Genomic DNA, 27693 nt, shown 5'->3' on the forward strand with positions numbered 1-27693 from the left:
ATGGGTGAAATGAAAAAATCGGAACACCCGCAGGGTGAAGATAAAGATAAAAGAGTGAAAATACAGGTAATTAACCGTCTTAAAGTATTTTATTTCATCACTATTATTTTTTATTAACAGGTTTAACAGGCAGTCAGTTTTTACTAGCAAGTTTTACAATTATATACTAGCTGACCCCGCAAACGTTGTTTTGTCATAATGTTATTAAGAGGAAAGGGTACCGGGTCTTTCTCCATACAAACGTAGTCGACTGTTTTCTCCCTGGATAATGACACTAGATCAAATATTTTTGTGACATAGAACTCTTTGCTGCCATGACCATGCCCCTATGTTTTGATTTTTTTCATATTCTTATTATCATAGTAATTAGGAGACTTCAAAAACTCGAAATATTGCATAATTTTTTGTACATTTTCAGACACTCATTAAAAAAATTATATGCATATTTTCAAAAAAATGAAAACATAGGGGCATAGCCAAAGTCTTCTTTTATTTTCTAAAAAAAATTTTTTAAAAAAATTGCCATGTTTTGAGGAGAAAACAGTCGACTACGAAACACTGTTTTGGTCAAAAATTATATACCTAAAACGGTCTGAGCTGCAGTTGTCCTTTTCTTGCTTTTTGGGGGATAGGTCTGGGGGAGGGAAGGGTCAAAGCAATACGTACGAGGGCGGGGTGAAAAGTTTCCGGCCTGATAAAGAAAAACAACTTTTTTCATTTTTTTTTTCGCTTTATATTTCAACATCATCTTCATCAAGATTAATAAATTTTTCATAACAGTGCTCTAATGCAGTGATACCACTTTTATAGTCTGATTCATCAAGTCCCTCAAAATACTCATTTGTAGCATCGATGACTTCCTCGTTGTTCTCAAATTTTTTACCTCCAAGCCACTTTATAAGGTTAGGAAACAGATGCTAGTCGCTGGGGGCTAAATCTGGCGAATATGGTGGTTGGGAGAACAATACGAACTTCAATTCGTTGATTTTAGCCATCGCAATGATCGACGAATGGGCAGGTGCGTCGTCATGGTGAAACAAGATTTTTTTTTTGCCAAGTTTGGTCGTTTATTTTTCACTGCGTTCTTCAAAAGTTGCAATAACTGTGCGTAGTATTGACCATTGATGGTTTTCCCTTCTCTAGATAATCAATGAAGGAAATTCCTCTTGTATCCCAAAAAACGTTTGCCATAACCTTATTCGCCGATAAAATTGTCTTTGCCTTCTTTGAGGTTGGTTCACATGGTCCAGTCTATTGTTTTAACTGTTGTTTGTTTTCAGAAGTGTAGCGGTGAATCCAAGTTAGCAATTGACGCAAAAATTTGCTGGAGTTGCGCTTGTACAGCGCCAAATTTTTGATTGAAACAGTTTCTTGGGTCAACTTTTGATCGACCGTTAGCAACCGCGGCAGCCACCTAGCAAAGACCTTCTCCATGCTCAAATGTTCATGTAAAATATTGCGTACACGTTCAATTGATATCCTAGCAGCATCAGCTATCTCACTTACTTTTAATATGCGGCCATCCATCACCATTTTATTAATTTTTTCAATCATTTCGAGAGTCGTGACTTCAAAGGGGCGTCTTGAACGTGGTTCGTCAGAAGTACTCGTTTGACCTCTCTTAAATTTAGAAACCTACTGTTTCACCGTTAAATATGACGGCGAAGAGTCTTTCAGTGTGGAATCCAGCTCTTTTTTAATTTGAAACGGTGTTAGGCCTTTTAAATAGAAGTATTTCATGACCGCACGCTTCTCTGATTTTACCATTTTCACGTAAGCAATCTAGGTATCTTGTCCAATCATCTCTCAAATGTATACTAACAGAGCCATCGACCCGAAAATTTATATACACGCTAGTGAGATATAGTACTATAGAATACAAACCAAAAATTAGACCTGCTATCGTGATCTCTAGGTCAGGCCGGAAACTTTTCACCCCGCCCAGGTATATACGCCAGCGAAGTGATGCCTCATAGTCGACAATTATATCGATACACTAGTGATGTTATTTTTTGTCGATATTTTCTAAAATTCGTATTAACAAAATTAAATAATTTCTCTTTTCATAACTACAATAAAACCGTATTTGTATATGCGGTTTTTATTGTAACACTGTGCAAACCTGGGCTAACGAAGGGTTTCGCTAACAAATAACAATGATAATTATGGTAAATAACCGTGTTGTTTGTTTTTGGTATCAAATTAGAGGGCTCAATACAAGGATTTCAAAAAAGTATATTATGATTATTATTACCGAAATACTAATAAAAAATAGAATAAGAAAGTTTAAAAAATTAGGACTCTGCTCTTTCCCATGCCTATGCCAAGCAAGCTGCGAGCCGCGCTTCTTCCTCGCCTGCTAGGCGAAAAACAACTTCGGGGTTTACTCTTTCCAATATATTTTTTTATCAATTTCGGAATACTCTGTAAAAAGCTATGCATGGTCAAACATAAATAAATATAGGTACGTAGCGACTTTAGAATCTCCTCTGTTTTTTTTCATCGGTAAAAAATTGCTTAGCTGTTATCTTGACATTACTGAGGAGCAGATTATTAAATTTGGTCGAATCTATGTACCTATGCGATTCGTATTTGGACTTCGCAAATAGAATCATATTTCTGAATTGCGTAAAAAAACTCAAGTGGCCCCACTAGCGTAGCATTCCTTGGAACCCCGGGAACCTTGGGGCCCTGTATCAAAATTAGTGGGGGGACAGGCAAATGATGGGTAAAGATTTCTCACAAAAAATGCTTGCATTGAATTAAAATAAATATTTATTGATTATAAGTTATAACTTCCTCCTAGAATAGACAATAGTGAGTGTAGTCTGCTGTAGCTGTTCCTGTTCCATCGAAATCCTTAGGTAATTTTTTATCAGTTTTAGTTTTGAAAAACATCAAGTTAATACCTCCGGAAAATTGGATGCAAGGCTATTGAATTTTATCAGTAATAATTCCATGAGTTCTTTAATGGAATGAATGTTTTGAATTTCGGATTTTAAGCTAATTTAAAGAGCTTGTAGTTCCAAGCTGGGGAGTTATTAGCCTTGACCTGCAGCAATAGATGCGGGGGATCGTTCGCTTCAGCCTGTGAGGCCAATACTATTAGTGAATTCCTATGAATCTTCCGCATCTATATGGGGGATTCACAGGCGCATAACCTGAAGAAGAGATTCAACGCTGCCTCCAGGTCTTACAGGTAGTAAATCGCTAGGGAAAAGTTCAAACACAGCAGAATTGGCGAGAGACTATTGGGCTTTCCAAATGGAACCCATGCCTTTTGTTTCTGACAAAAGCTGTCGAAGGTAACTTTTTTTAGTCTACACTTCCATCATTGCGCGACCCTGAAGGCTCTCTGGCATATTATGCGAAAAAGTAAGCGAAATTCTTTGCACTCTTTTTGCGTCGAATTCAACTCTTGACGATGAGGGAAAAGCACTACCGAGCATTCCACGGTGCGAACACGCGATGCGTAATGTGCACTATGAGCAGTGTCGTTTGTCGTGTTCTGCATTCTTTCGATGTCAAGAAGTCTAGTGGTGATAATTGTATCCACCAGTGGTTTGCAACCAATGTGCGAGCTTCGTGCGCAATGTTTCCGCGTACATTCAAAGTGTGGAATGACCTTGCTAAAATTTGGGGGTTTTAAAGCGTCTAGTGTCTACATCTTTTCTCTAAAGGCCATGGGCGACGGTAGCCGTTATAAATCAGATGGCTTCGTCTGCTTGTGGGCCCCATTCTTATATAAAAAAGATTAATTCATTGTTCATAATGATTAACTGAATCCCGAAATAAACGATACAGAATGTTATCAACAATTGGGCGCACGCTTGACTTGGATAAAAGGGGACTGCTTTTCAGACTTCAGTCATTTCTGAAGTTAAAACTCTATAGGTATGTATGACAGTTTTTTATTCTTTTTTCCAGGAAGCACAAGATTAAGTGACATTGTGGATAAAATTTTACTAATTTTTGCTTACACACCTTAGGGGCCCTGTAAATAGGGGGCCCCGTATCATTGATACGGCTGATACGGCAGTAGTTACGCCCTGAGTGGCACCCAATTCCCTACTTCGGGAATACGTATATTCTCAACTTACTTTACTCTATTCTTTTTAATCCTGTTGTACCTGCTTATCTAAAACGACGATTTAAATTTCTTAGTGATTCCAATGAACGCAGTTTTCGTTCTGAGGAAAGCTTACTTCTCGAATTTCCCTCTCACTCCTCTTTCGTTTATACTAAATCTTTCACTGTTCAAGCTTGTCGACTTAGGAATTCTATAGACGTGTAAAATCGGTTTCTATTTTTAACCGACTTCCAAAAAAGGAGGAAGCTCTCAATTTAACTGTATTTTTTATGTATGTTACTTCAGAACTTTTGACTGAGTGGACCGATTTCTACAATTTTTTTTTAATCAAAAGGTGGTGTGTGTCATTTGGTCTCACTTGAGTTTATTTGAGATCTAACAAAAACTTTTCGAGTAATATAAATAATACGTTTTTACTTGACTATTTTCGTCGACCTACGTTGTATTATACCGCATAACTTTTTATTAGGTGTACCGATTTTGATGATTTTTAATTTAATCGAAAGCTGATGTTTATCGTGTAGTCATATTTAAATTTCATCGAGATCTGAGAACAAATTTTTGAGTAATCTTTAATAACGCGTATTTACTTGACTATATTTTCGTCCTTACCTTTACCTACCTCCGATACCTTTGTTGTATTACATGTCGATGTAATTGAAGTCGGCTTTTTTTCCTTTGCGTACAAGTAGAACTCGGTCCACCCACTCAAAAGTTCTGAAGTAACATATATACAAAAAAAAAAGAAAAATACAGTCGAATTAAGAACCTCCTCCTTTTTTGGAAGTCGGTTAAAAATCAATCTGGTACGTATTATTATTTTCTGTTGGTGTTCAATAAAGTGTATTGTTATGTTATGTCATGTTAATCAACCACTCTTTAAAAAAATTCAATCGATTATGTAATTTGCCTAACTAAAAAAACATAAATAAAATAATAATTGAAAAAGTCGCCTTCATGATTTTTGTAAGTGTACAGTACATAATGTTTGAAATTGGTGTGATTTATTTAGCTATCTTTGTATAATTATTGAATTTTTATCTTGTTCCAGCTTTTTCAATTGACTTTCTAATAGTTGTTCTTCACGCAGGCGGCTTTTCTTGTTTTTTTTTTAATTATAATATTATTTTTAACCATTGTTATATCGCCGCAATTATATGTTAATTAATATATATAACCTATACCTATGTATTAATAACTGCGACAAACATGAGACATTACAAATTATGTAGGTACTAAGGCAAACATTTTGTACTGTGTATGTACTACATTACATATATATACTATACTTACACTTATACTATGTACTACATGTATACACTATAATTATGTATGTATTTCATTACCCATTCTTACACACACCTCAACCATGTAATTACATACCTAATTCATAAATAAAGTACCTAAGTATTTCGATAATTACCCACAAAAATATAGACATGTATCAAGTCACAAAGAATATCCAAGTCAAAATAATAAAACATAATAATAAGTAGTTTACGAAATTCAATAATAGTAAGCCGAGTCACAGCAATACGATGCAGAACAAATTCAATAAAACAAGCCAAATTCAGAAAAATAGCACTATGCGCTATATGTACTCGTAGTCAATCACAAACGAAAGATGCGAATACTAAAATATCGTCAACAATTAATAGCTGAATAGCCGGCGCACGCACACTAACAACACGACAGTCACACATAGAAAAAACGGGGCGGAGATGGCGCGGGGCGCGGTAGCGGCATGCAGCGCGACAGAAACATTTTATTCAAATACCTATTTTTGAAAAGTCTCTTCGGTACCCTTTCCTCTTAACGCCCTTAATCCTTCCCCCCTCATATCCTTACGGGTATGAATAGATGTTGACCGATTCTCAGACCAACCCGATATGCACTTTTTTTTGCACTCTACATTGTAACTAACATTTTGACACGAGAATTATATATATATGATAATATTCCTTGGTTAAACTTTAAAAATCCCACTACTGCACAAAAATAATTTCTTCTCGTAGATTTGAGGTGCTTCATTGCAGTGTTCATTAGAATATTTTGTACTATATTGTAACAAGTAGTGAATATTGAACGAATAGGCAAAGATTTCTTTTACAGAGTGGGTACCTTACCCACTGTTAGATCGCATTATGAACTTCTTTCGATATTTACGATACTATTCGCATTTCCGTTACTACACTCCCTGTAAGATATTACCTACATATTTACCAAGTAGTTTAATAACTAGAATAAACTAAACAATCATGCCTCCTTAAGATATAGTGGCAGTTGTGAGAATTATATTCTATTTAAAGGTGGAAGGAGAAGATGAGACTGGAGAGGGAGAGGTGGGTAGGAAAAAAATGAAAAGGTTCCAACTGCCAAACCTACCAAGATGGTGGCAGGCAAAAATTATTCAATATGCGTAAGTTAGAACTATTTCTTTATCATCTCTAAATAAATTTTGTTTATATATAGTGTGGAAATGTGTGCATATAGACACCTTAAAATTTTAGAATATCGATATTTGAGGATCTGTCTACTCACCTCGAGTCTTCAAATTATTTTAACAATTATGCGTATATCGTCACACTGTCTCTGATAGGACCAGGGCCCCCGGCTATAAGACTGAATATTAGTATTCAAAATACCTATACATTCGTATAATTCTTCGATAAATTCGTAGATCCCAGAAAATGGGTTAGAATTATACTTTATAAAGAGGTGCAAAGGCCACCTAAAAAACTTGAAACTTTAGTTACACTCAACCCACCAAATCGAATGAACTAAGATAATTTTCATCAGATGATTCTCATAGTTTCATGTCAATGTCAATAAAGAGACGAGACAAACAAGATGAAATGTAAAGTGAACGAATGTGACATGAAATACTAATTTTATATCATATTGATATCAGATTTACGTAAATTGATGTCATGTAAATGATGTGACTGGGATATTATTGCTTACTCGTATCATTTCTAAGAATAAGGATGTACATACTCATAGAGTTTTGGAAATCATTTTAGAGGGGCACGTGGTAGGATGTATAAAGTAGGAGATTTTTTTAATAAACCTTAGACTAAACTACATAGTTAAACTAAACAAATAAATTGATTAACGAAGTTACACACACATACACACGTTAAGTAGAAGATAATTGAAATTGTAAATACTTGCCAGGGAATAATAAATTAAAAGTGTCTTTGTATTATTTTCGTGATTCAAAAACCTTAGTATCAACTGACCCGGTCGGGGCTGGCGACGTTGGCGCCATCTGGGTCACTCCTCGGTCGAGCTAACTATGACTAACGCTTTGAGCAGAGTTTTACGTTACTGGACCAGTAACACGATACCAGTTTTATAATTCTAAACTTATTCTTTAAAATTACTATAAGTCTACTATTCGTTACCTACTTTTAAAATAAACAAGCTACATAATATTATAAAGATTACGTTTCTATACAATAAAAAAACCCTTAAAATGTACAAAACATGAAAGTGTATACAATTTAACCACACTGAATTGGTTGAAAGGGAGTTAATTAAACCTACCATTTAAACTCACTGTCGATATGTTTTAGTGAAAGTGAGGTAAATGTGATCGGTTTCGGGGGGTGAAAGATTAATGTTTGCGTGTGACACGTGGGGCGTGTAGGGTGTTAGGGTGGCCTCTTGGCGACGGTAATGGCGGCAACAGTCATTGCACCTTAGACTGCGAGTGAAACAACATGCAGTAACATAGGTGGCAAACATGCAGCGGTCGTCGTCGAACGCCTCAGATGGCACGTTCTGGACCACCATCGAACTGCTGGCCGACCGTGGGCGTCGCAGATCGACAGGGGAATGTGATGATCCTATTTTAATTACTGCATCTCCAAGAACAAAATCATCGCTCAGGTGCCTTTTACTGTTTTAATAAAATGAGCACGTGCAGCACTTTTTTAGCGAAATTTTGCACTCAACAAAATTACTTAAATACTACTCACTATATTTTTAACCGACTTCCAAAAAAGGAGGAGGTTCTCAATTCGATGTTTATTTTATGTGTGTTACTTCAGAACTTTTGACTGGATGGACCGAATTCAACAAAAAAAAATTAATCGAAAGGTGGTGCGTGTCATTTGGTCCCACTAAATTTATTTGAGATCTAATAACTACTATTATATCTAGTAATGCGTTTTTACTTGACAATTTTTTCGTCGACCTACCTTGTATTATACCGCATAACTTTTTACTGGGTGTACTGATTTTGATGATTTTTAATTTAATCGAAAGCTGATGTTTATCATGTGGTCACATTTAAATTTCATCGAGATCTGACTGCAACTTTTTGAGTAATCTTTGATAACGCATAACTTGACTATTTTTTCGTCTACCTACGTTGTGTTACTTGTCGATGTAATTAAAGTCGGTTTTTTTTGTTTGTGAGCAAATACAATTATTATTTTTGCCTTAAAAGCAATAGCAAATACAATTATTATTTTTTGCCTTAAAAATAATAATTGTATTTGCTCGAAAATAATAAAATGAGCACGTGCAGCACTTTATAGAAAATTTTGCACTCGACAAAATTACTTAAATACTACTCACTATATTTTTATTTTTTAGTTGATAATTACGTACGCCAAAGCTTAGAGAATTGTAAAAGTCATGCTCAAGAAAATCGAAAAACCTTTCGCGTATTTCAAATTTTAGCAATATTGCTGTACAAATATATACAAAAATATACTGTTTTCAAATTACTTAACGATTGCAACGATTATGTCTAACAACATGTTTGTATACCTTGTCGCATTCTTCGGGTGTAAACAGTTTTTATAGAACCGTAAATCTTTTATGTATTATCATTTTGAAGATCAGACAAGTTTATTCTATCAAGATACGCTGTGCTTTGATACTTCACATAAACGTAATATATACGTGTAAACGTAATAGCTATCATAATCTATATATTTTATTATTAATACATAAAGCAAAAACTTTGTACCCCTTTTTATGAAAATTGCGTGGATGGATTGGCTTATACTTTATATAGAGAAGGAGTGCATAATGCTAATTTTTTTTTTTTAACTATGCATAAAAATATATATAATCAATAAAAAAACATTACACAGACTACCATGTATTTGACACACATACTCTTTTGTAATGTTCACATTTTCTCTATTAAACTTGAAAATTTCAAAAAAGGTTCTTTATTTACATTATTTTTTGGTTTTCCTTAGTTTAAATTTTTAATGTCAGTCGAATTTCGACCTCTGGACGACTACTAGTATATATTAATAAGGTGAAAAAGGTCGCTAAGGTGAAGATGTTTGCTTCCCTTTTTAGAAAAAAACCTCACAATTACTTCACATAAATTATATATCATTTTATAGATAATTTCTTGCTCTAACGGCATACACAACTAAAAAATTTATTGTTGCTTTTGTTTTTGTAAAATAACTAATTATTGAAATTATATACATGACGGCTTTAATTTTGAAATAACGTGATCGACTGATCGTGAATCGATGATTATTCGCACGGGTATTGCTAGTAATAATATATAATCGTATAAACGTAACATTTTGCGTCATCCGCACTTCCAAGATTACTTGAACTTTACAAAAAATATTTTGTCAAAGTTGTTGACCTCCGTGACCCAAAGATTACGATCGATGTGTAAGTGTTATTTTCTTATGTAACGTATAAAGTTGTAATATATAAAGTTGTTTTATTAAGAGGAACAGAAGAAAGTTCAACATATTAATTACAAAACCTGAAAAAAATATTTCTTTGTAACTTATCAACAAACTAATGAATGTTACAAAACAGCCGATGTAAACAAAATTATTGTATTAGACGCTCCATGACGAGTATCTCCCTGTCTTTCATCGTGAAAATTAATCGATAAACTCATACTCCCACTAGTAGTAGTCATTAACAAATCTAACCGACACTTTGTTCCGCCGCTCCCTAAGCATCTCAATGGAAACGGCGAGGACGTACGATTTTATATTTATCATTCATGCCACCACAATGAAGACGGTACAAATATAACTATGTGTAAACTTCCCAGAAAGTGATGCTAACGCAGTAAATAGACCGGAGTATTTAAGAAGCTATAAAGACGAGACGTGCGTTTTATGACTTTAAAAATATCACAGCTTTTCAGTTTTACTACCGACAGTTTTACTGGCTACTGATTTTCTTTATGTTTCTATTGATATTGACAGATTTGATCAATTTTTTAGAACCTAGAATATAAGCTTATTTTTTTTAATTTCTTTGTTTACATTTTAATTTGTGTAAATTATTACTCACTCTTTTTCACTTTACAATCGCAATTATTATATTTGGTTAAAAATACGTCATCATGTAAACATACGATGTATTTGACTAATTGATTATATAATTTATTATTTCATTTTTACTTTTACATTTATAATTATTGAATATAGTAAGCTTGTTATATTGTATGACTAGACATGTTTTTTGCAAATGTATGTTACGAAATATTTAATATTAGCACAAATATGCAATTACTTTCGTAAGAACTCATTTATACGAGCTACCTTGTTACGCCGAAGTTTAACTTTCAATACTTATTTTTATAATACATGCATTTAGAGAATAAATCACTCCTATGACTGTTATATTGTTCTTCATTGATTTGTAGAAAATAATTTAACCGTGTATTACATCTTCCCGTAAATATGAGTATTTATATTTAACAATTAACGATGGTTTTCAAACTTACTCGCATGTAGGATGAACACGTGTCTAGGAGCTCTTAGTGAACCATGAACAAATTATTGAACCATGCGTTTTACTACTGCATGAAAATAGAAAGAAGAAATGAGTTTTAGAAAATGTATAAAGACTTGCGAAATATTTTTATTTAACAACATTACAATTACGTAAGCGTAGTGGCCTTAGTGACTGGGTGATAAAGCGGTTGTAGGCACTATTCCCACACATATCAAATGTTTGTATAGGCCACTCATGTTTGGAGGTTCTGTTATTTTATTCTTGTGTATTGTTTCCAAACCTGCGACAACGGTATAAATCTTAATATTGGCCGTTGAATTTGTACCATTTATTTACTTGTTTATTATACAAAAAATGTGACGTATATGTTTGAAACATATAAAAAGAAAATATATAAACCTTATTAGAATATAGAGTGACGTGAATAACCTCTATGTCGACTTCCTGTCTTACCCAGCTGTAATTCATGAAAACACTTCTGCATAAACATAACAACCCGTAAAAAGCACGCTATTTATTGCTCGTGACTCGTTCATGGCTGAAATTTTCAAATGAGCTCACGCTAAGTCTCCCAAATCAGATCTTATTTACATGACACCATTGTAGGTTCTAACGTCAAATTAATGACGTGTACGCGTGACGTCACATGTCGTTTGGGATATTTAGAAACGTTTCATGATATCGTACGCACGTAACTCGCTTACAATATTACCACGAGCTATTTCAAATTAATATATGGTTATTAATAATAATTGTTATTGAATAAAAAAATAAACACGTGCTTTTAAAATGGTCATACATTCAATGGAATTGTGAAATATTTTTGTTTATTCAAATAATATTAATTGTCGCCCGCTAGATGCCCTCGCGGATTAGATATTTATATTTTTGCAAATATGAGCTTCCGGTCTGCGTTTCTGCCCTTGTGAGTCTCCCCAACGTATCTCGGAGAACACGTAATGATCTCGGTCTCGGTTGTCTGTTGCTGAATCAATTAATCAATATTTTCATTATCTATAGGTATACAATACGTCCCACAACTGAGTACCTAAACTTTATTTTTTAATAGGTAAATAAGAGTTAGAGAGGGTCTTGCACTATGTTTTTTTTCTCACGACCTCACATCTAAAACACGAGATAAATTTAGGAAACATGTCGGTGTCAACCCGTAATAAGCGATCACGTTAATACCACCTCGACACATATTTGAAAAATAATATTCATATATTGTTTTCTAATATTTACGCGAATTTCGCTCATTATAAATAAACAACTTTTTTTTCTCCCGTGACCATGGTTGCTGTAAAGTACCTGAAACGTCGGACAATCTATAAAACCTAATAAACCGCGATAAAATTCGAAAAAATGTCATTATTATGAATGAAATTCAGTCCTCAAGTCATTTTAACCTGTAAATACTAATATTTGATAGCCATCACATCATCACCATCACTTCAGCCTATCGCAGTTCACTGCTAGACATAGGCCTCTACAAGTTCGTGCCAAAAACTGCGTGAACATATGTGTTTTGCCCATAGTCACTACGCTGGGCAGGCGGGTTGGTGACCGCAGGGCGGGCTGACACCGAAGACGCTGCTGCCCGTCTTGGGCCATTGTAATTCAAAGCCAGCCGTTGGATGGTGATCCCGTCGTCGGTCGGCTTTTTTACGTTCCAAGGTGGTAGTGGAACTGTGTTATCCCTTAGTCTCCTCTTACGAAACCCACGGGGAGAGAGGGGCTGGCTATATTCTTTACTGCCGTAACCACACAGCTAATATGTAGTAGCATATTTATGAATTATGACTGTTTTATCTTTAGATGAAAAACTCACTCTTCTAGAAACTTCTTCTAAAGACAATTTTATCCGACTATATATACTGATAACCCAAGTATCGAAGCGTACATATTTATTAATAACATCGTCCAAGATATGATTTCGTACGGATTTGCAATAACGTCAATCGATCACGTGAGGCAAAAAATATTTTAAGTGATGATGTAACCATACAAATTATTAAGTTTAATTTTTAAATTAAAGTAGTGCATACAGATACATAAGTACTACATACATATACTACTTGAAACATACTTGGATGTGGAGGTGATGTAGAAGACACATGGTCAACAAAATATACATTTTTTCCTTCTACAGTGTTTTTTTGATATTTGCTATATCAATGGGTGGTTATAAGTTTTTTTTTTTATTTACTTAAAACTAGCAGTACCCTGCGCGCGTTGCTACGCTATTTACTGTACATTTTTACAAAACAAAAATAACAAACTGAAATATGTTTTCACGGTTTAGTCCAAGTGGTTACAACAAATGACACATATCGTAATCCTTTTTTTCAAATCGCTATAACTCTTCACATACGTCACGCAATACATTTTTTTTAAGTGAACCGGGTATCTTATTGGCGTCACTGCGCTTTGAACGTTTTTTTGCAAATCCCCTAACAAATATAGTAGGAGATCCGAACTAGAGACGAACTTCACCCATCTGCTTAATGTATGAAAATAAATTTATATTTATTTTAGTATATTAAAAAAAAAACTTGGAAAGTTCCTGGGTAGGCTAAATTGAATTCACAATTGAAAATTTTATTTTTATTAAAAAGTGCGCCTAGGAGTTTACAGAATAAATTTAATACAGTATAAATCTTATACAGTTTCATACTGTCCTGTAGAAAATGCAAATCTTGGGTTGTCTACTATTTTCCTGGCATAACTATACATATAACTATATACTGGGTGACAGATATAAACAGGTATATTAATATATGTTGCTATTAGTTACTTTTAACCACATTATTATAAATAAATCGTACAAAAAATTAGCACTGTTTAACCGCGAACACGATGTCTAAGCCTATACCCCTTTCTTAATAAAAAATCCAGAAAAAAAGAGATGAGATGAGAAAGATTTTTATTCACGTTCGTAAATTAGCATGTACATAAAATGACAATGTGTGTGAAATAAAGTTACACATTGTACTATGTATATCTTGTTTTTTTGGAAGAGTCCTAATTGGTAAACAAACCGCTGTCAATCGTAATTCACGTTTTTTCCGCATTTATCACTCACTTTCACAACATATTAGCTTACGGACATTTGTAAAACTCCATTTACTATTTATTTCACTAAAAACAAATATCAATTTATCATTTTAAACACATAAAAACTACAAAATACGAATTCCGAGAGTACAGATAACTAATATTTTCGAATATGACATTTCAATATCTTTTTTTATAAGGCAAATAGGGATGTTCTTTAACTATATTTTAAAATTTCACGAATTATAACTTGTTAAATAATATTATAGTAAAGCGATTTGTTATTTATTTGTATTTTGTTATTAATTGTTTTTTTTTTTCTCCTTTTTTTTATGTTGAGCGCACAAAAAAAATGCTTACAAAATATTGCAAATGTCAATCATTTATGGTAAAGTGTTCATTGTAAAGGTTTTATTTTATATTATGAATATTTCTGAATATCAATTTCATCCTGAACATTTTTAATGCTATCCCATATAATATTAAAGTATACCACATAGCAACGGCATAAACGTTTACTGTAGTTCACAGGAAAAAATTTTGAGACTTTAGGATGAGACTTAAGATTACCCAATGAGAGCTTCGTGGAGTACAATGTTATTAGTCCTTTTTTTAGATGTTAGAGAGAGTGTGCCGCCGGCGCAAGGTTTTTTATTCATAGTAAATACAAATAATGTGACAATAATATTAATAGGGTCGACTTTTTTTAGACACAGGCGGCCCCTTTATTTTGTTGTAAATTTTATTTTTGGTATCTTTTTTACCGACCATATCACATAAACGAAATATATAGGGGACTGTCCACTTTGTATGGGGGTTTCGGCCACGAGTGGACAGTCACTGAGAATAATAATTATATATTAAGTTAGTAGTACTAACAAGTATGAATTAGAAAAATTATATAGTTTTGTATGCAGGTGTTTCATTTTTTGTTTTTTTGTGGATAATTACAAGAAGGTTTCTGAAATAAAAAATCATTGTTTTGTTATTTTTGTTTTACTAATCGGATTCGTACGTTAACAGAATGTTATCTAAAAACTAGGCAGGTAGATTTATAAAATCTTGAAACCTTTTTCAGCCCAAAAACCAAATAATTTCATGACATGGCCACAACAACCTACTGTCCGTCGACCAACCATGCAGTTGCAATAATATTTTTTTATGACTTCTCTGCCTGACCTTTATTGTTTACATATAAAATAAATACAAAATATATTTTCCTACTTATGAATATGCCTACAGTGTATTTTACGTCGCAGTAGTGATGAATTCTCGGTTGACGGAAAACCTTACAGTAGGTTGCTATATCACCATGAAAGCAACATCGAAGTCAAATGAATGTATGAAACAAAAGTCTGTAGTTTAGGGTTGCCATAATAAATAATATTTTCAATAAACAAATAAATCGATTAAATCGATAATCGAATTTAATATAATTAATTGCTTGCTTTTTATTTAGTCAATAACAATGTTTCTAAAATAGTTTATTTTTCACCAAAGTTAAATGTTTTTTTACTAAATACACTTTTATAGACTTTTTTTAGACTTTTTTCTTATTAATTCGATTTAACAATACTTTTAATCGATTTTAACAAATAATTGATTTAAAAATATTTTAAAATCGATTGTTCGTTAATAATAATTGTTTGTTTAAGACTGGCAACGTGTTGTAATCAAATCACCAATCGAAAATAAACTAGAAGTATATAATTAATGAATTAAAATACTTATTAAATAAACTTTTCATCAGTTTATATTGATAAAACTGCAATTCACGAATAAACATGATTTAATTTATGAAAATTATTGGTATATTTGTTTTTTTGTATGAATTCTGTTCACCTTGGGCCAAAATGGACAGTCCCCTTTGTTGCCTTTTATGCTCGATGCTCGATTAATATTTTTTTTCGTAATTCTGTACCTCTACTAATTCTTAGCAAAATTATTTAATATATTATTAGTTTTTTAAATAATTTCAGCAATATGGTATCATTAAATATTTCGATGTAAAATTAATTTTACTTTGTCTATGGCTTATTGATATTGTTCATTCATTTGCTCTTTGTGTCACTTCACTAAGCTATACTATACTCTAATTGTCTGTGGTCATAAGTACGCCATATTTGTTTACCAATTAGGACAATTCCAAAAAAACAGACCTTACATACAACGACTTCATTTAATACTATACAATTTAATTTTTGCGATCATAGTAACAAAAAAAAAATTGTAGTAATTTTAATCAATTATTTCTACTTATGAATACTTACTATAGTTTCAATGAACTACCTAAAAATCTGTGACTGAGGGATATACGAATACTTCTTATATTTCAATCTTAGCCGTATAGTTTCATTTTTAACCGACTTCAAAAAAGGAGGACGTTACTCAATTCGACCGTATATATATATTTTTTTAATGTATGTTCGGGGATAACTTCGTCGTTTATGAACCGATTTTGATAATTCTTTTTTTTTTTGTTGGAAAGGAGATATCCTAAGTATAGTATCCGTGATAAGGAAACCAGGATCTGATGATGAGATCCCAGAGAAATCGAGCAAAACCCTCGAAAATCTGCATAACTTTTTACTGGGTGTTTCGATGATTTTTAATTTAATCGAAAGCCGATGTTTATCATGTGGTCACATTTAAATTTAATCTAGATCTGATTACAGCTTTTGAAGTAATCTTTGATAATGCGCATTTTACTTGACTATTTTTTCGTCTAGCTACGTTGTATTACTTGTCGATGTAAATGAAGTCGGTTTTTTTCGTTTGTCAGCAAAACCAATTATCACCTTTACTTGCACAGACCTAAAAATATGACGAAATCAATAAAGTTAAAGATGTGTTACTCAAATAAGTAAATAAAAATTGACATTGATGTTTTGTTACCTATTAAAAAAAATAACTACTGATAAGCTTTAACATGTGTGTCAAGTCACTCTATCTGCTCAAAACATTATAATAATGATTAAGACGAATGTTATATTTTTTAAGTGGTATCTATCACGTTCAAAGTACTATTTTGTTATCAATGACGCCGTCTACGTCCTAAATTTACCTACCCGTCTCGTGGCGATAAAAGCTCAGTACACACAATTACAAGTGAACCCTTTTAAGCGCCAATAATAGTAACCCAACGGACGAATATCGATGCGTGTAGACAGTTTTATGTGATACGATTTCATCGCGGAAATTTTATCTGCTATTAAAACATATAATTACAAACTTAGTCTTGATTTAGAAGATAATTTTCTCAGCACATCTAAAATTTTAACTTCCATTAATTTCATCATTGGATTCTTCTCTATAGAATAAGAAGGTTAGGAGCAGCTCACTCCGTATTGTATATACGAGTATTAATTTCATGTGTCCGAATATTTAAATCTTATTTATGCTACTTACTATTTTGCAAAGTAATGTCAAAAGGTTAAAACAATATTTATAAACATTAAAAACGAAAGTAGATAAAATTGAAATCTATATTTGTAAGGTGATATAGTAGGACAAACTTTGTTTAAAGTTATTCTTCATATAATAATCTTGAACTCGCGGTCCTTATTTGTAATTCGAGAATAATTTAGAAATGTAATTGGGAAGCCAAAATGATTTAATACTGAAGTTATACATTCAAATCGCTGCTAAATACCTAATCTATAATTCCAAAGTCATGTATGACAACTCTCATAAAAGGTTTGTCACGAAATCTAAAGAAGTAGATCTACTTGATGATCTGTTTATTATATGACGGTATTAATAGAATTGAAGAATAACAATATTTAGTACACAAAACTTGACAAATCGATTTTAATTCTAATTAATCTAATTATTTTCCAATACATAAACGTCACTAATGTTCACTAATATTCAGGTAGTTTTGCTGTTTAGTATAATTTTATTTTTGTGGATTTAATTTATAATCCACTTACGTATACTCATATAAATTGCTTTTATTGTACAATTTTTTTGATAGCCAATCAAAATTCAAACTTCATATGTAGTGGTTGCTCATCAAACTATCAGCAGTCAAGTATAAACACCACGTTACATGAAAATGTGTACATGTGGTATCGGTGGGAACCGTGCCTTACCGTGCCAGCCTGGCCGCGTACCCTGATAAAGGTCTCAACTATGACACGAACGCCCAGCGTCAAAACTACTAATACTTTAAAACGTCAGGGACGTCTTATCAAGCCTTCATTTTTAATAAATTTTCTATCAAGACGATTCGAAAAAATATAGAGCCTGCATGGCACGTAATATGTAGCGTCGCTTCTAAGGTAGGTAGAAAATACGGATATTTTTAATTTTGATTTTATATTTTTCAGCTTTACACACCCGCATGTCCGGGCCCGTCTTGAGAAGCATATGGGCTCCAACCTCGTTCGTCTTACGGATAAAGCCTATATGACTGAGTTGGAAGAAAGAATCCGTGCAGTTAACGAGGAGAATCTCAACAAAAGAATCTCCTCCAGAGTAGTAAGTACACAAATATCCTTTACTATTAGTTTCAAATAGTCTTATTACTATAGATGTTAAATTTGATATAATTTTTAATTCTCATTTAATTGGTCACTTGATGTATTTTAAATTAATTTTAATTGTTAGTGTGGGCAAAAAAAAATCTTTATATTTAACCACAATTATTTAATAATCTTGTAATAATTTATCATAACCGTATACTTGCTTCACCTCGATCTCAAATCATAGATATGCTATATTTGAAATATATGAACTTATTATAGTCTATTTTAAATACGTTACACGTGCACACATGTATGTATTAAATGATGTGTGATAAATTTTTATCATCTTAACCAAGACAAGTCTAGTTTAGAAGCTCGTTTATTTATCATATTTGTAAACAATGTATTGGTATTGAAAAATAATAAACAAAAACCTTAAGACTATTTTTAAATACATATAGATATATGTATTTAAAAATATAATATATATATCGTTTTAGCTGGATGAAATGGAAAGGCTAAAACGGCTCATACTCGTTGGTAAGACACCACTGAAAGAATGCCCTCCTGAGCTCTACCATCACCCCGTGTTTGTGTTTTGGCGGATGGTGAACAACGAAGTTGCAAGAGCTTCAAAAAAACGTGTAAATGCTTACTATAGAAAGCTAAAAGCATCGCAAAGATTTGATCAGGTAAAATAACATAACAGCATTAACTTCACGAGAATACCCTTTTTATACATATTTTTTTAAGTTTATGTCAACAATAATACTATCATTTTTTTTTTCAAAAAACGTTAGACAATAGATGAGGAACCAGAAGCTGAGACTGCAAGCGAAGAAGGCGAGCAACTAACACCGGAACAATTGCTTGCGAAGTGCGCTGAAGAGTTAGAGGAACTCAAGCAAGCTGACATCGAAAAGGGAGTGCGCTTCACTGATGAACAATTTGCCGTCCTGAAATATGAAACAAATGATGTTAAGACACTCAAAAATCTAACAGTGAGTTTCACTATATGACATTTGCTATATATATGACTTACAATGAATTCAAGAATGACTTGAATATCTTTAGATGATTTTTAGACGAAATTTTTCAATTTATTAAAACTAGTGGTCGCCTAGTGATCTAAATTCGATCATAAATAATTTAAATTATAAGTTTGAACGTTATTAAGATTCTGTTGTCAAAGACTATACTTCTATTATAATAATAAACAAAAGAGTATATACGCGTCTATGTGTCAAATACATGGTAGTGTGTGTAATGTTTTTCTTTTAAATTATTGTATTAATCTAGTTTTTATGCATCATTTAAAGAAAAATATAAGCACTCCTTCTCCATATAAACTATACCTAATTGTGCGAAATTTCATACTTCTCCATCCATGCAATTTCTGTAAAAAGGAGTACAAAGTTTTTGGTTCGCGTGATAATATATTAAAATATAATTATAAATTTAAATGTCGTTTTGTCGATCTAATGAACGTACAATGGAACGACGAAAAATGTAATGTATTTTATATACATATCTATTCAATAGGTACTCGAAGAATATTGAAATATCCGGATGCATTTTAATGTTTAGTAAGGTGACCCTGGACGTTAAAGTACAATGTATCGCTTGTAATTTATTTCACTGATAACGAATACAGATCATTTTGTTTAGAAGAAAAGACGGGCTCGTGGCGAACCGGTTCAAACTAGATATACACTAGCTTAGGCTGACCCTTGAACGATTGAATTTACAGTTGTTTAGATAAACGTTAAACATTCAACGATCATCCATAGAATTACACCCGTGGAGTGTGCGATACGGTGATACGCACTTTATCGAACTTTTGTTTTAAATAATTACATTTGTGACCTAGTGTAAAAATTACCGGTGAGAAACGATGAAACAAAAATGTATAAATATTCGTTCAATCCATAATACGAGTATGTAGACTATTTTAATCAAATTAAAAGGTATAGTTTTTATCGAATTGTTACCTCAAAGATTAAAGTTTCATTATAGTTACGAGTACCTATTACAAAGTTGAATTAAAATTTCATCAATTTAATTACTGAACTTAATCTTTTAAAAACTAGTTTAGTGGTTAATGCACTTATAGACATAAATCAAATTAGTTTACCAATTAACATTCAATAAAGTGGTCATTTACGACCACCGCAAAGATGTTATAATATAATTATGAACTCGTATATCGTTAATTCGTTATATTATTGTTATATAACGTTTTAATTACACATGTGATGAACATTAACACGGGCTACGCAGTCATTAAACTCTAAAAAAATCCACAGTAAGAACGTTTGCCGTTTGCCGAACGTTTGTTTTGAACGTTGGATTAGCTAGTCTAAAATATTAGAATATGTAAGAAACATCGAAGAATATTATTAAGAATATAACCAGAATTAACCAGATCAAATGCCATTTAAAAACAAATTAGATTTTTCTAACCTAAAATAATAATTAACAATATTTTTAATGCAATATATGTTTCATCGACCGTTCCAGCAGGGTCGATTTTTGATGTGACATTAAAAAAATGTTTACAATTTCCTAATGTGTGGGTAACACAAAAATAAAATCGTACAAATCTACTCTTTTTCACTTAATACGACATTAGTTATATCTTAAAATAATTGTGTTTGCTCGCAAACGAAAAAAAAAAACCGACTTCAATTACATCAACAAGTAATACAACGTAGATCGACGAAAAAATAGTCAAGCAACTACGCGTTATCAAAGATTACTCAAAAAGTAGTGATCAGATCTCGATAAAATTTATATGTAACCACATGATAAACATCAGCTCGTTTAAATTAAAAATTATCAAAATCGGTACACCCAGTTAAAAGTTATTGCGGATTTTCGAGAGTTTCTCTCGATTTCTCTAGGATCCCATCATCAGATCCTGGTTTCCTTATCATGGTACCAAACTAGGGATATCCCCTTTCCAACAAAAAAAGAATTAGCAAAATCGGTACATCCAGTAGAAAGTTATGCGGTATAATACAACGTAGGTCGACGAAAAAAGCGTCAAGTAAAAACGCATTATTAGATATAACTCGAAAAGTAGTTGTAAGATCTCAAATAAATTTAAATGGGACCAATTGGTACACACCACCTTTCGATTAAAACAAAATTTGTCGAAATCGGTCTACCCGGTCAAAAGTTCTGATGTAACATACATAAAAAAAAAAAAAAAAATACAGTCGAATTGAGAACCTCCTCCTTTTTTGGAAGTCGGTTAAAAAAAGAATAAGTAAGTGAGAATAAAAAAAATTGTTTAAAAAATGGCCTTGTTCCTAAAGCAACAATAAAAATATAGATAAACCCATAAACTTTTTTTGCATAATCATTATTGCGTGTCACTACCCAATTTAAATGTAATGCGATTCTGATAGATCTCTCTCAAAAGTTACCTTATTATCAATATCCTAGACGTTTATGTCTCTTTTCTTAAGACACGTCTGTATACAATAAACTCAGAATTTTAAACAAGTTATCATAAATATATTTTGAATAATTTTTTGTAGTCTAAGTAGTAGTCGTCTGTTTTGTGTATGTTTTAAGCATCACGATATTCATTACGATTCTGTTACTTTTTAATTTTGCTCTGAAGTAACCACTTTTATAATTAAAATAGTCAATTCTAAAGACGAAAGAATATTTAAATTAGATATAATCACTTTTCTACCTGTTAAAACTGAATTATTCAAATATTAAAAGTTAAACAAAAAATTTCATATAACTTTCGTTTATTAAATATGTTTATTTTACTAGAATTTGCGTCTGAATAAATTAAGATAGGTTCGGTAATATTATATAATTTAACGTCTAAGAATAAATTTGCATGCCAACGTTAATAAAATAAATGTTTATTTTCCGAGCCTGTCATTAATTTATTTTGAAACAAATATCAATTTTAATAATACAGCTATTTTACATTTAATTATTTAAATCTATCCATAATTTTCATGAATCATGATAAACTACTCATATATTTTTGGGAATTCGTCCTTGTACTCGTATTTATCTGTTGCAATATGTTAAAGGCAGACCTAGACAAATTATTTGAAAAATCATCATATACCTATATTAATACGCTAAGGTTTAAGATGTTTGCCTCTTTAGAAAAAAAACCTCACAATTACTCCACCTAAATTATATATCATTTTTTAAATAATTGCTTGCTCTACCGGCATCTACAAATAAAAAAGTTATTATTGCTTTTGATTTTGTAAATTAATTAATTATTAAAATTATATATATGACGGCTTTAATTTTGAAATAACGTCAACATGATTGACGGTCGGTAAATTTTTTGTTCAATTTCAAATCAACTCACGTATAAATACTTTTTTGTAATTTTGTTAAGTGATAATTAATAATATAAATTCATTTAGTGCGAATTATTCGCATGAATATTGCTAGTTAATATTAATTAAAACGTGCTACAAATAAACGGACCCATTAATCACGTTACGTACCGAAATCATCAATTGATTCGAAACTGTGTGATGTCCATGCTAAATATAACAATTTCCTACTTGATTTTTTTATTATTAACAGAAATTTAAAATATTGACTATTGTTATTGATACTTAGCACATGATTTAATCACTTTTTATTAGACATGAGATAAGACTTCTATTTGGGGTGTTTAGAAGCAGAGACACTAACGTCTAAGGTATTTCTTTTTAAATCGAATATTACTATTTCGATAATCTATACATATAATAAAATGGTAGGAAAGTCAAAACTGTACATTGAATATTTTTTTAAAGAATACTTGGGGTGTGATCTACAATCGATACCGAAACCAAAAATATAGTTTTTAGAATTTTTGTCTGTTTGTCTGTTTGTCCGTATGTATGTCCGGGATAAACTCAAAAAGTTCTGCATGGATTTACTTGAAATTTGGCACGAATATTATTAAGAAGTCGGGTCAACATATAGACTGCATATTATCACGCTATCACCTACGGGGAACGAGCAGTTAACCTTTATTTCTTCAATGCACTCTGTAACAACGTGTAATCTAACGACGCATATTTGAATGTTGTTGTTATTACGTTAATAACCATGCTGTAAGCTAGCTTTACACTATAAATAAAGACATTCTGTAGTATATTTAATAAAAGCATTGCACCCGTGCGAAGACGGGGGGGGGTCGCTAGTAATTTATAAGAATCGTATCAAAGCTTTGAATTACATAAGAAGATTGTATTTTCATATTTTTATGAGAAGAAATAGATTGATCTAGAAGTGTGATCTAGACCAATTTGTTTGTATTGTCGTAATCAGTCCATAATGTAGGTGCTACGGCCAAACTGCGACCGAATATAACATTATTGCATGAAAAATGGCATTTAGTAACACCATTAATCATACCATTGAGAATCTGTGTAAATAATCGTTGAATCCTAATATAATCAACAGCGCTTCATACGATTTTTAATGCTATATTTACATATTAAGTGATATTCATAGCGTGATCAGAACATTTGTACTTTAATTTTATCTGTTTATTTGTAAAAGTAAAATAACAGTTCATATATATCATTTGAACCAGTTACAACCACTACAAAAGTCGCCTTAATCTCTGAGACGAATACCCCGACTTTATCATCTGACGACATTTGACTTTACGTTCAAACAGGCCTCTTAGCCACGTATGCACAGTGAAATTAAATAAACATATACAATCTACATAAAAAAATCGCTTTTGGTTACACTATGTATAAGTAACACTCCTAGACCTCCATTTATAAAGATGAAAGAAATTTAATAAACTTTTGAAATCTATCAATAAAAGAATAATACTTACGCAATGTGACAATATAATATTGTAAGAAATACAGTCAATATAACTTCGCTAGACGGAAAAACAAATAGATGACCAGCGCGCAGACGCATGCGCTTTAATTTACGGCACGTAATCCACTTCGTTTTCATCTTCTCGAATCAATTATTATAAATGTGTATCCAAAAAACATGCTAGTTAAGTCAAGTAAAATTATCTTTGCAAATCGGTCTTGATGATTAACTCAATTATAAGGATTAATATGCCATGCTTAATAATAATGCTCAGACATCACTCAAAGACAGAAGACTACCAGAGGTAGATGTTGTGGACGTTTGTTACTTTATCATAAACTTTTATCTGTTGTACTCCATTAAACGTCGACTAGCTTTATCGACAACCGTTGAAACAGGCCCTAAATACCAGTAACAACCCCATAAAGTTTATGTTAGGCGATGCCTAAGAAGTCGGTACCGGTAAAATAGTATAATTACCCGTTTCAATATATACATATAAATAAAATTGAAGTGTCTGTCTGTGATTTCAAAATTACTTTTTTAAGTGCATACAGCTATTTACACGATACTAAAACATAAACAAACGATTTTCAAATTTTTGTCTGTCTCACTTTCTGTTTGTCCGGGCTAATTTCCGTAACGACTAAACCGATTTTTACAGAACTTTCACTGGAAGATAGAGGAGGTTGTGAAGCTATATATACATCTGGGAGGGCAATTTCGATCACGTTCGGTAAATGCTTGATCACCGGACAGTTCTCGAGATCGTAGAAAGCGGGCTGGTTGTGCCTGTAGCACAAGACCTTTTCCTCAGCGTATAGGCTGATTGGACTGCTGTGCGAGATGATCAAGCTACTCGAAAAGATTATTGCAGTACGTTTTATTCGGCACCTCAGAGACTCGGGGCCAGACCTCTCGCTTTAAGCTGCGTCGTGCGAGGCATGGCCCTTTACGGTGCCTATTAAATAAGGATCCTCCTGAGGAGACTGCAGAGGGGCATAGGTGATTGACCCTATACGTGATGGCATGCACGATGTCATGTACGGTGGCCACACTTTTAGTAAATGACTCGTCTTAAAACTGCAGGCGCAGATAGATGCTCGCAGAAGTGTACCGGTACCTGTCGAGCTTCCGAACTCGAAGTCAAATCCCGAGTGTGAACCACATACATAGGATAAGAGCTCAGGCTCGGCGAGCTTATCGATTGCTGGACGGAAGACCTAGTGTCTCCAGCGGAAGGCTCAGTCACGGTGGACGCTATACGTCTCCACCTCAATCGCTAAATGAAACGCGGTTGCACGCGGTGCTGATCTTGATGTTGATATAGGTACCTTCCGGACATGGCTGCTTCGTTAAGTACCTGCATCAAATCGCTAGGAGGTAGGCTAACGCTGATTGCCACGCGTTTGGCGCTCCGATTGATACGGCGCGTCACACTCTAGAAGAATGCGCCGCTTGAGGACCCCAGTGCCAGCCTCAGGTGGCCATCGTAGGCGGAAACCTCTCACTGCCTAGCGTCGTCCACTACATATTTGGCTGCGAGAAGTGCTGGTCAGTCGTGGCCTCCTTCTGCGAGTAGTTCATATTTGTAAAGAGGCCGCAGAGCGGCAGCGCGACTCTGACATCCATGCTGACCCACTCCGCAAGAGCTGATCAGGCGAAAGGAGACGCTGAAATAAACTGCTTTACCCTCCGCAATAGAGTGAGGGCAGGGTACAATCCCCCTCAATCGCCACCGTCGGGGTAATAGAGCACTCACGGATACCGTAGAACCTTACCGTTTAAGAGAAGTCGTTGGCATCACGGTTGCTTGCGTTAGTGACCCCGTGCCCACACCGTCAACGACGACGGGGTCAATGCGCAAAAGCATTTCCCAGCGTCAAAAAAGGCTACTTTATATCCCGGAATTTCTATCGCGAAATCGAATTTACGCGGGAAAAGCCGCGCTTACCGCGTGCTGCCCAGATAGATATGATATAACCAAACATTTTTCTATTAAATACGACAATTTATGAGCGCAACAACAACTAAAATCCCGAAAAGTTTATATTATAAAGACATATGTAAAATAAAATATATCAATAGTAAAAAACAAATAAAACTAAAATACTACATTCTTCACACTAAAAGAAAATACTGTGTATTGTCAAGTCTTTAAAATTATTATTTTTTATTTTTATGATAAATTAAAAACGTTTTAATTGTTTATCTATATGTCTCTAGAACGGCTTAAATAAGATAAAGGAGGTCACATGGCAATATATACTTTTATTCCACGATTCGCACGCGATCAGGATCACGTGTTAAAAGAATAATAATTATCCAGATGGAATCTTTCACGCGAACGAAGTCGCGGGTACAACTAGTTCTTGTAATATAATTATTATGTATAAACATCGTAAGTTATAAATAAATTATCTGTAGTTTAAAATGAAGCTGACAGACAAAGAGAAGGTAATCGATACATAAGTACATAAATAACTTGTACAATGTTGACAAATTTTAATATCAACGGTCATGCAATTATAACAATTGTAATATAATTAATATATTCATGTATTTTTATTATAGTTGTTAAGTGTGCATATATTAAGCAAAGTGACCCCTAATATAAGTATTAAAGAACAAAAACATATTTGATAATAATTAAAATCTTTAGCGGTCTCTATATATATATATAAAACATTTTTGTCGAGATGTTTCCCGCTTCTATAAATAACATATTCTTGACCTTATAAGAAAAAGAAACAGCTAAGCTGTGAATTCTCTGAAAATCACGTACAGAACTAGAGCATTCTTTAACGTAGATTTAATTTTTTACTAATCTCGCACCTCATTTAGATTATTAAAATAACGAAACCCTGTTTAAAAGGCAACTCACATCATGATTTAATATAGACTGTGCTTCCTTTACTTTAATTAGAACCATTATATGACAATAATAAATTAACTCGTTAACATAAATAATAAACATTTGGCAAGTGCTAGTTAATAGGTTCACTTATACTTTTCAAATTAAAATGCTATTTAGTTAATTACCGTAATGTTTTTTCTAATCTAACAGTTAACGACGCTATTTTTGATGCTGCCCTTTGGTACTCCACATTTAACCGACTTATATCCGTCATTGATTAAATAAATTTATTATATAAAATAAATAAAAGTTCTCGTTGAAATAATTTAAAAGTGCAAAATAATTTTATCTTATTCTTGTTTTCAGACAGTTGAGGAGCTCTACGCTTTGGCTGACAAAATTATTGGAACAAAACGTCTATAAAATTATGTAATGTAAGAAAAACTTTGTTTCTCAAGCTTCGTGTATTTATTTTATGTATAATTATTTTATTTTTTAATTTTGACTCGTATTGCTTTTACGTAGTATCACTATTAAGTAATTTGTTAAGTAAAAGAAATAGAAAACATTTTGATAATGATTTTAAGAAACAATGTACTTTTTGTAATAAATCTGTTATCTAACGTAAGTTTTTTTCTTTC

The 27693-nt window shown here is 32.7% G+C and overlaps 1 protein-coding gene across 1 annotated transcript; it reads left to right on the forward strand.

The window, feature by feature from the left end:
• On the forward strand, nt 1-27680 carry LOC123669122. Its single transcript, XM_045602755.1, has 6 exons — nt 1-66; nt 6400-6509; nt 18229-18379; nt 18867-19058; nt 19167-19367; nt 27419-27680. Exons 1-6 carry the CDS (start codon nt 1-3, stop codon nt 27473-27475), a joined length of 777 nt encoding a protein of 258 aa, XP_045458711.1. The 3' UTR covers nt 27476-27680.
• The last annotated feature ends 13 nt before the right edge of the window (nt 27681-27693 follow it).

The sequence above is a fragment of the Melitaea cinxia genome, chromosome 3 (genome assembly GCF_905220565.1).
Source record: "Melitaea cinxia chromosome 3, ilMelCinx1.1, whole genome shotgun sequence".
In the NCBI taxonomy this organism is placed as follows: domain Eukaryota; kingdom Metazoa; phylum Arthropoda; class Insecta; order Lepidoptera; family Nymphalidae; genus Melitaea; species Melitaea cinxia.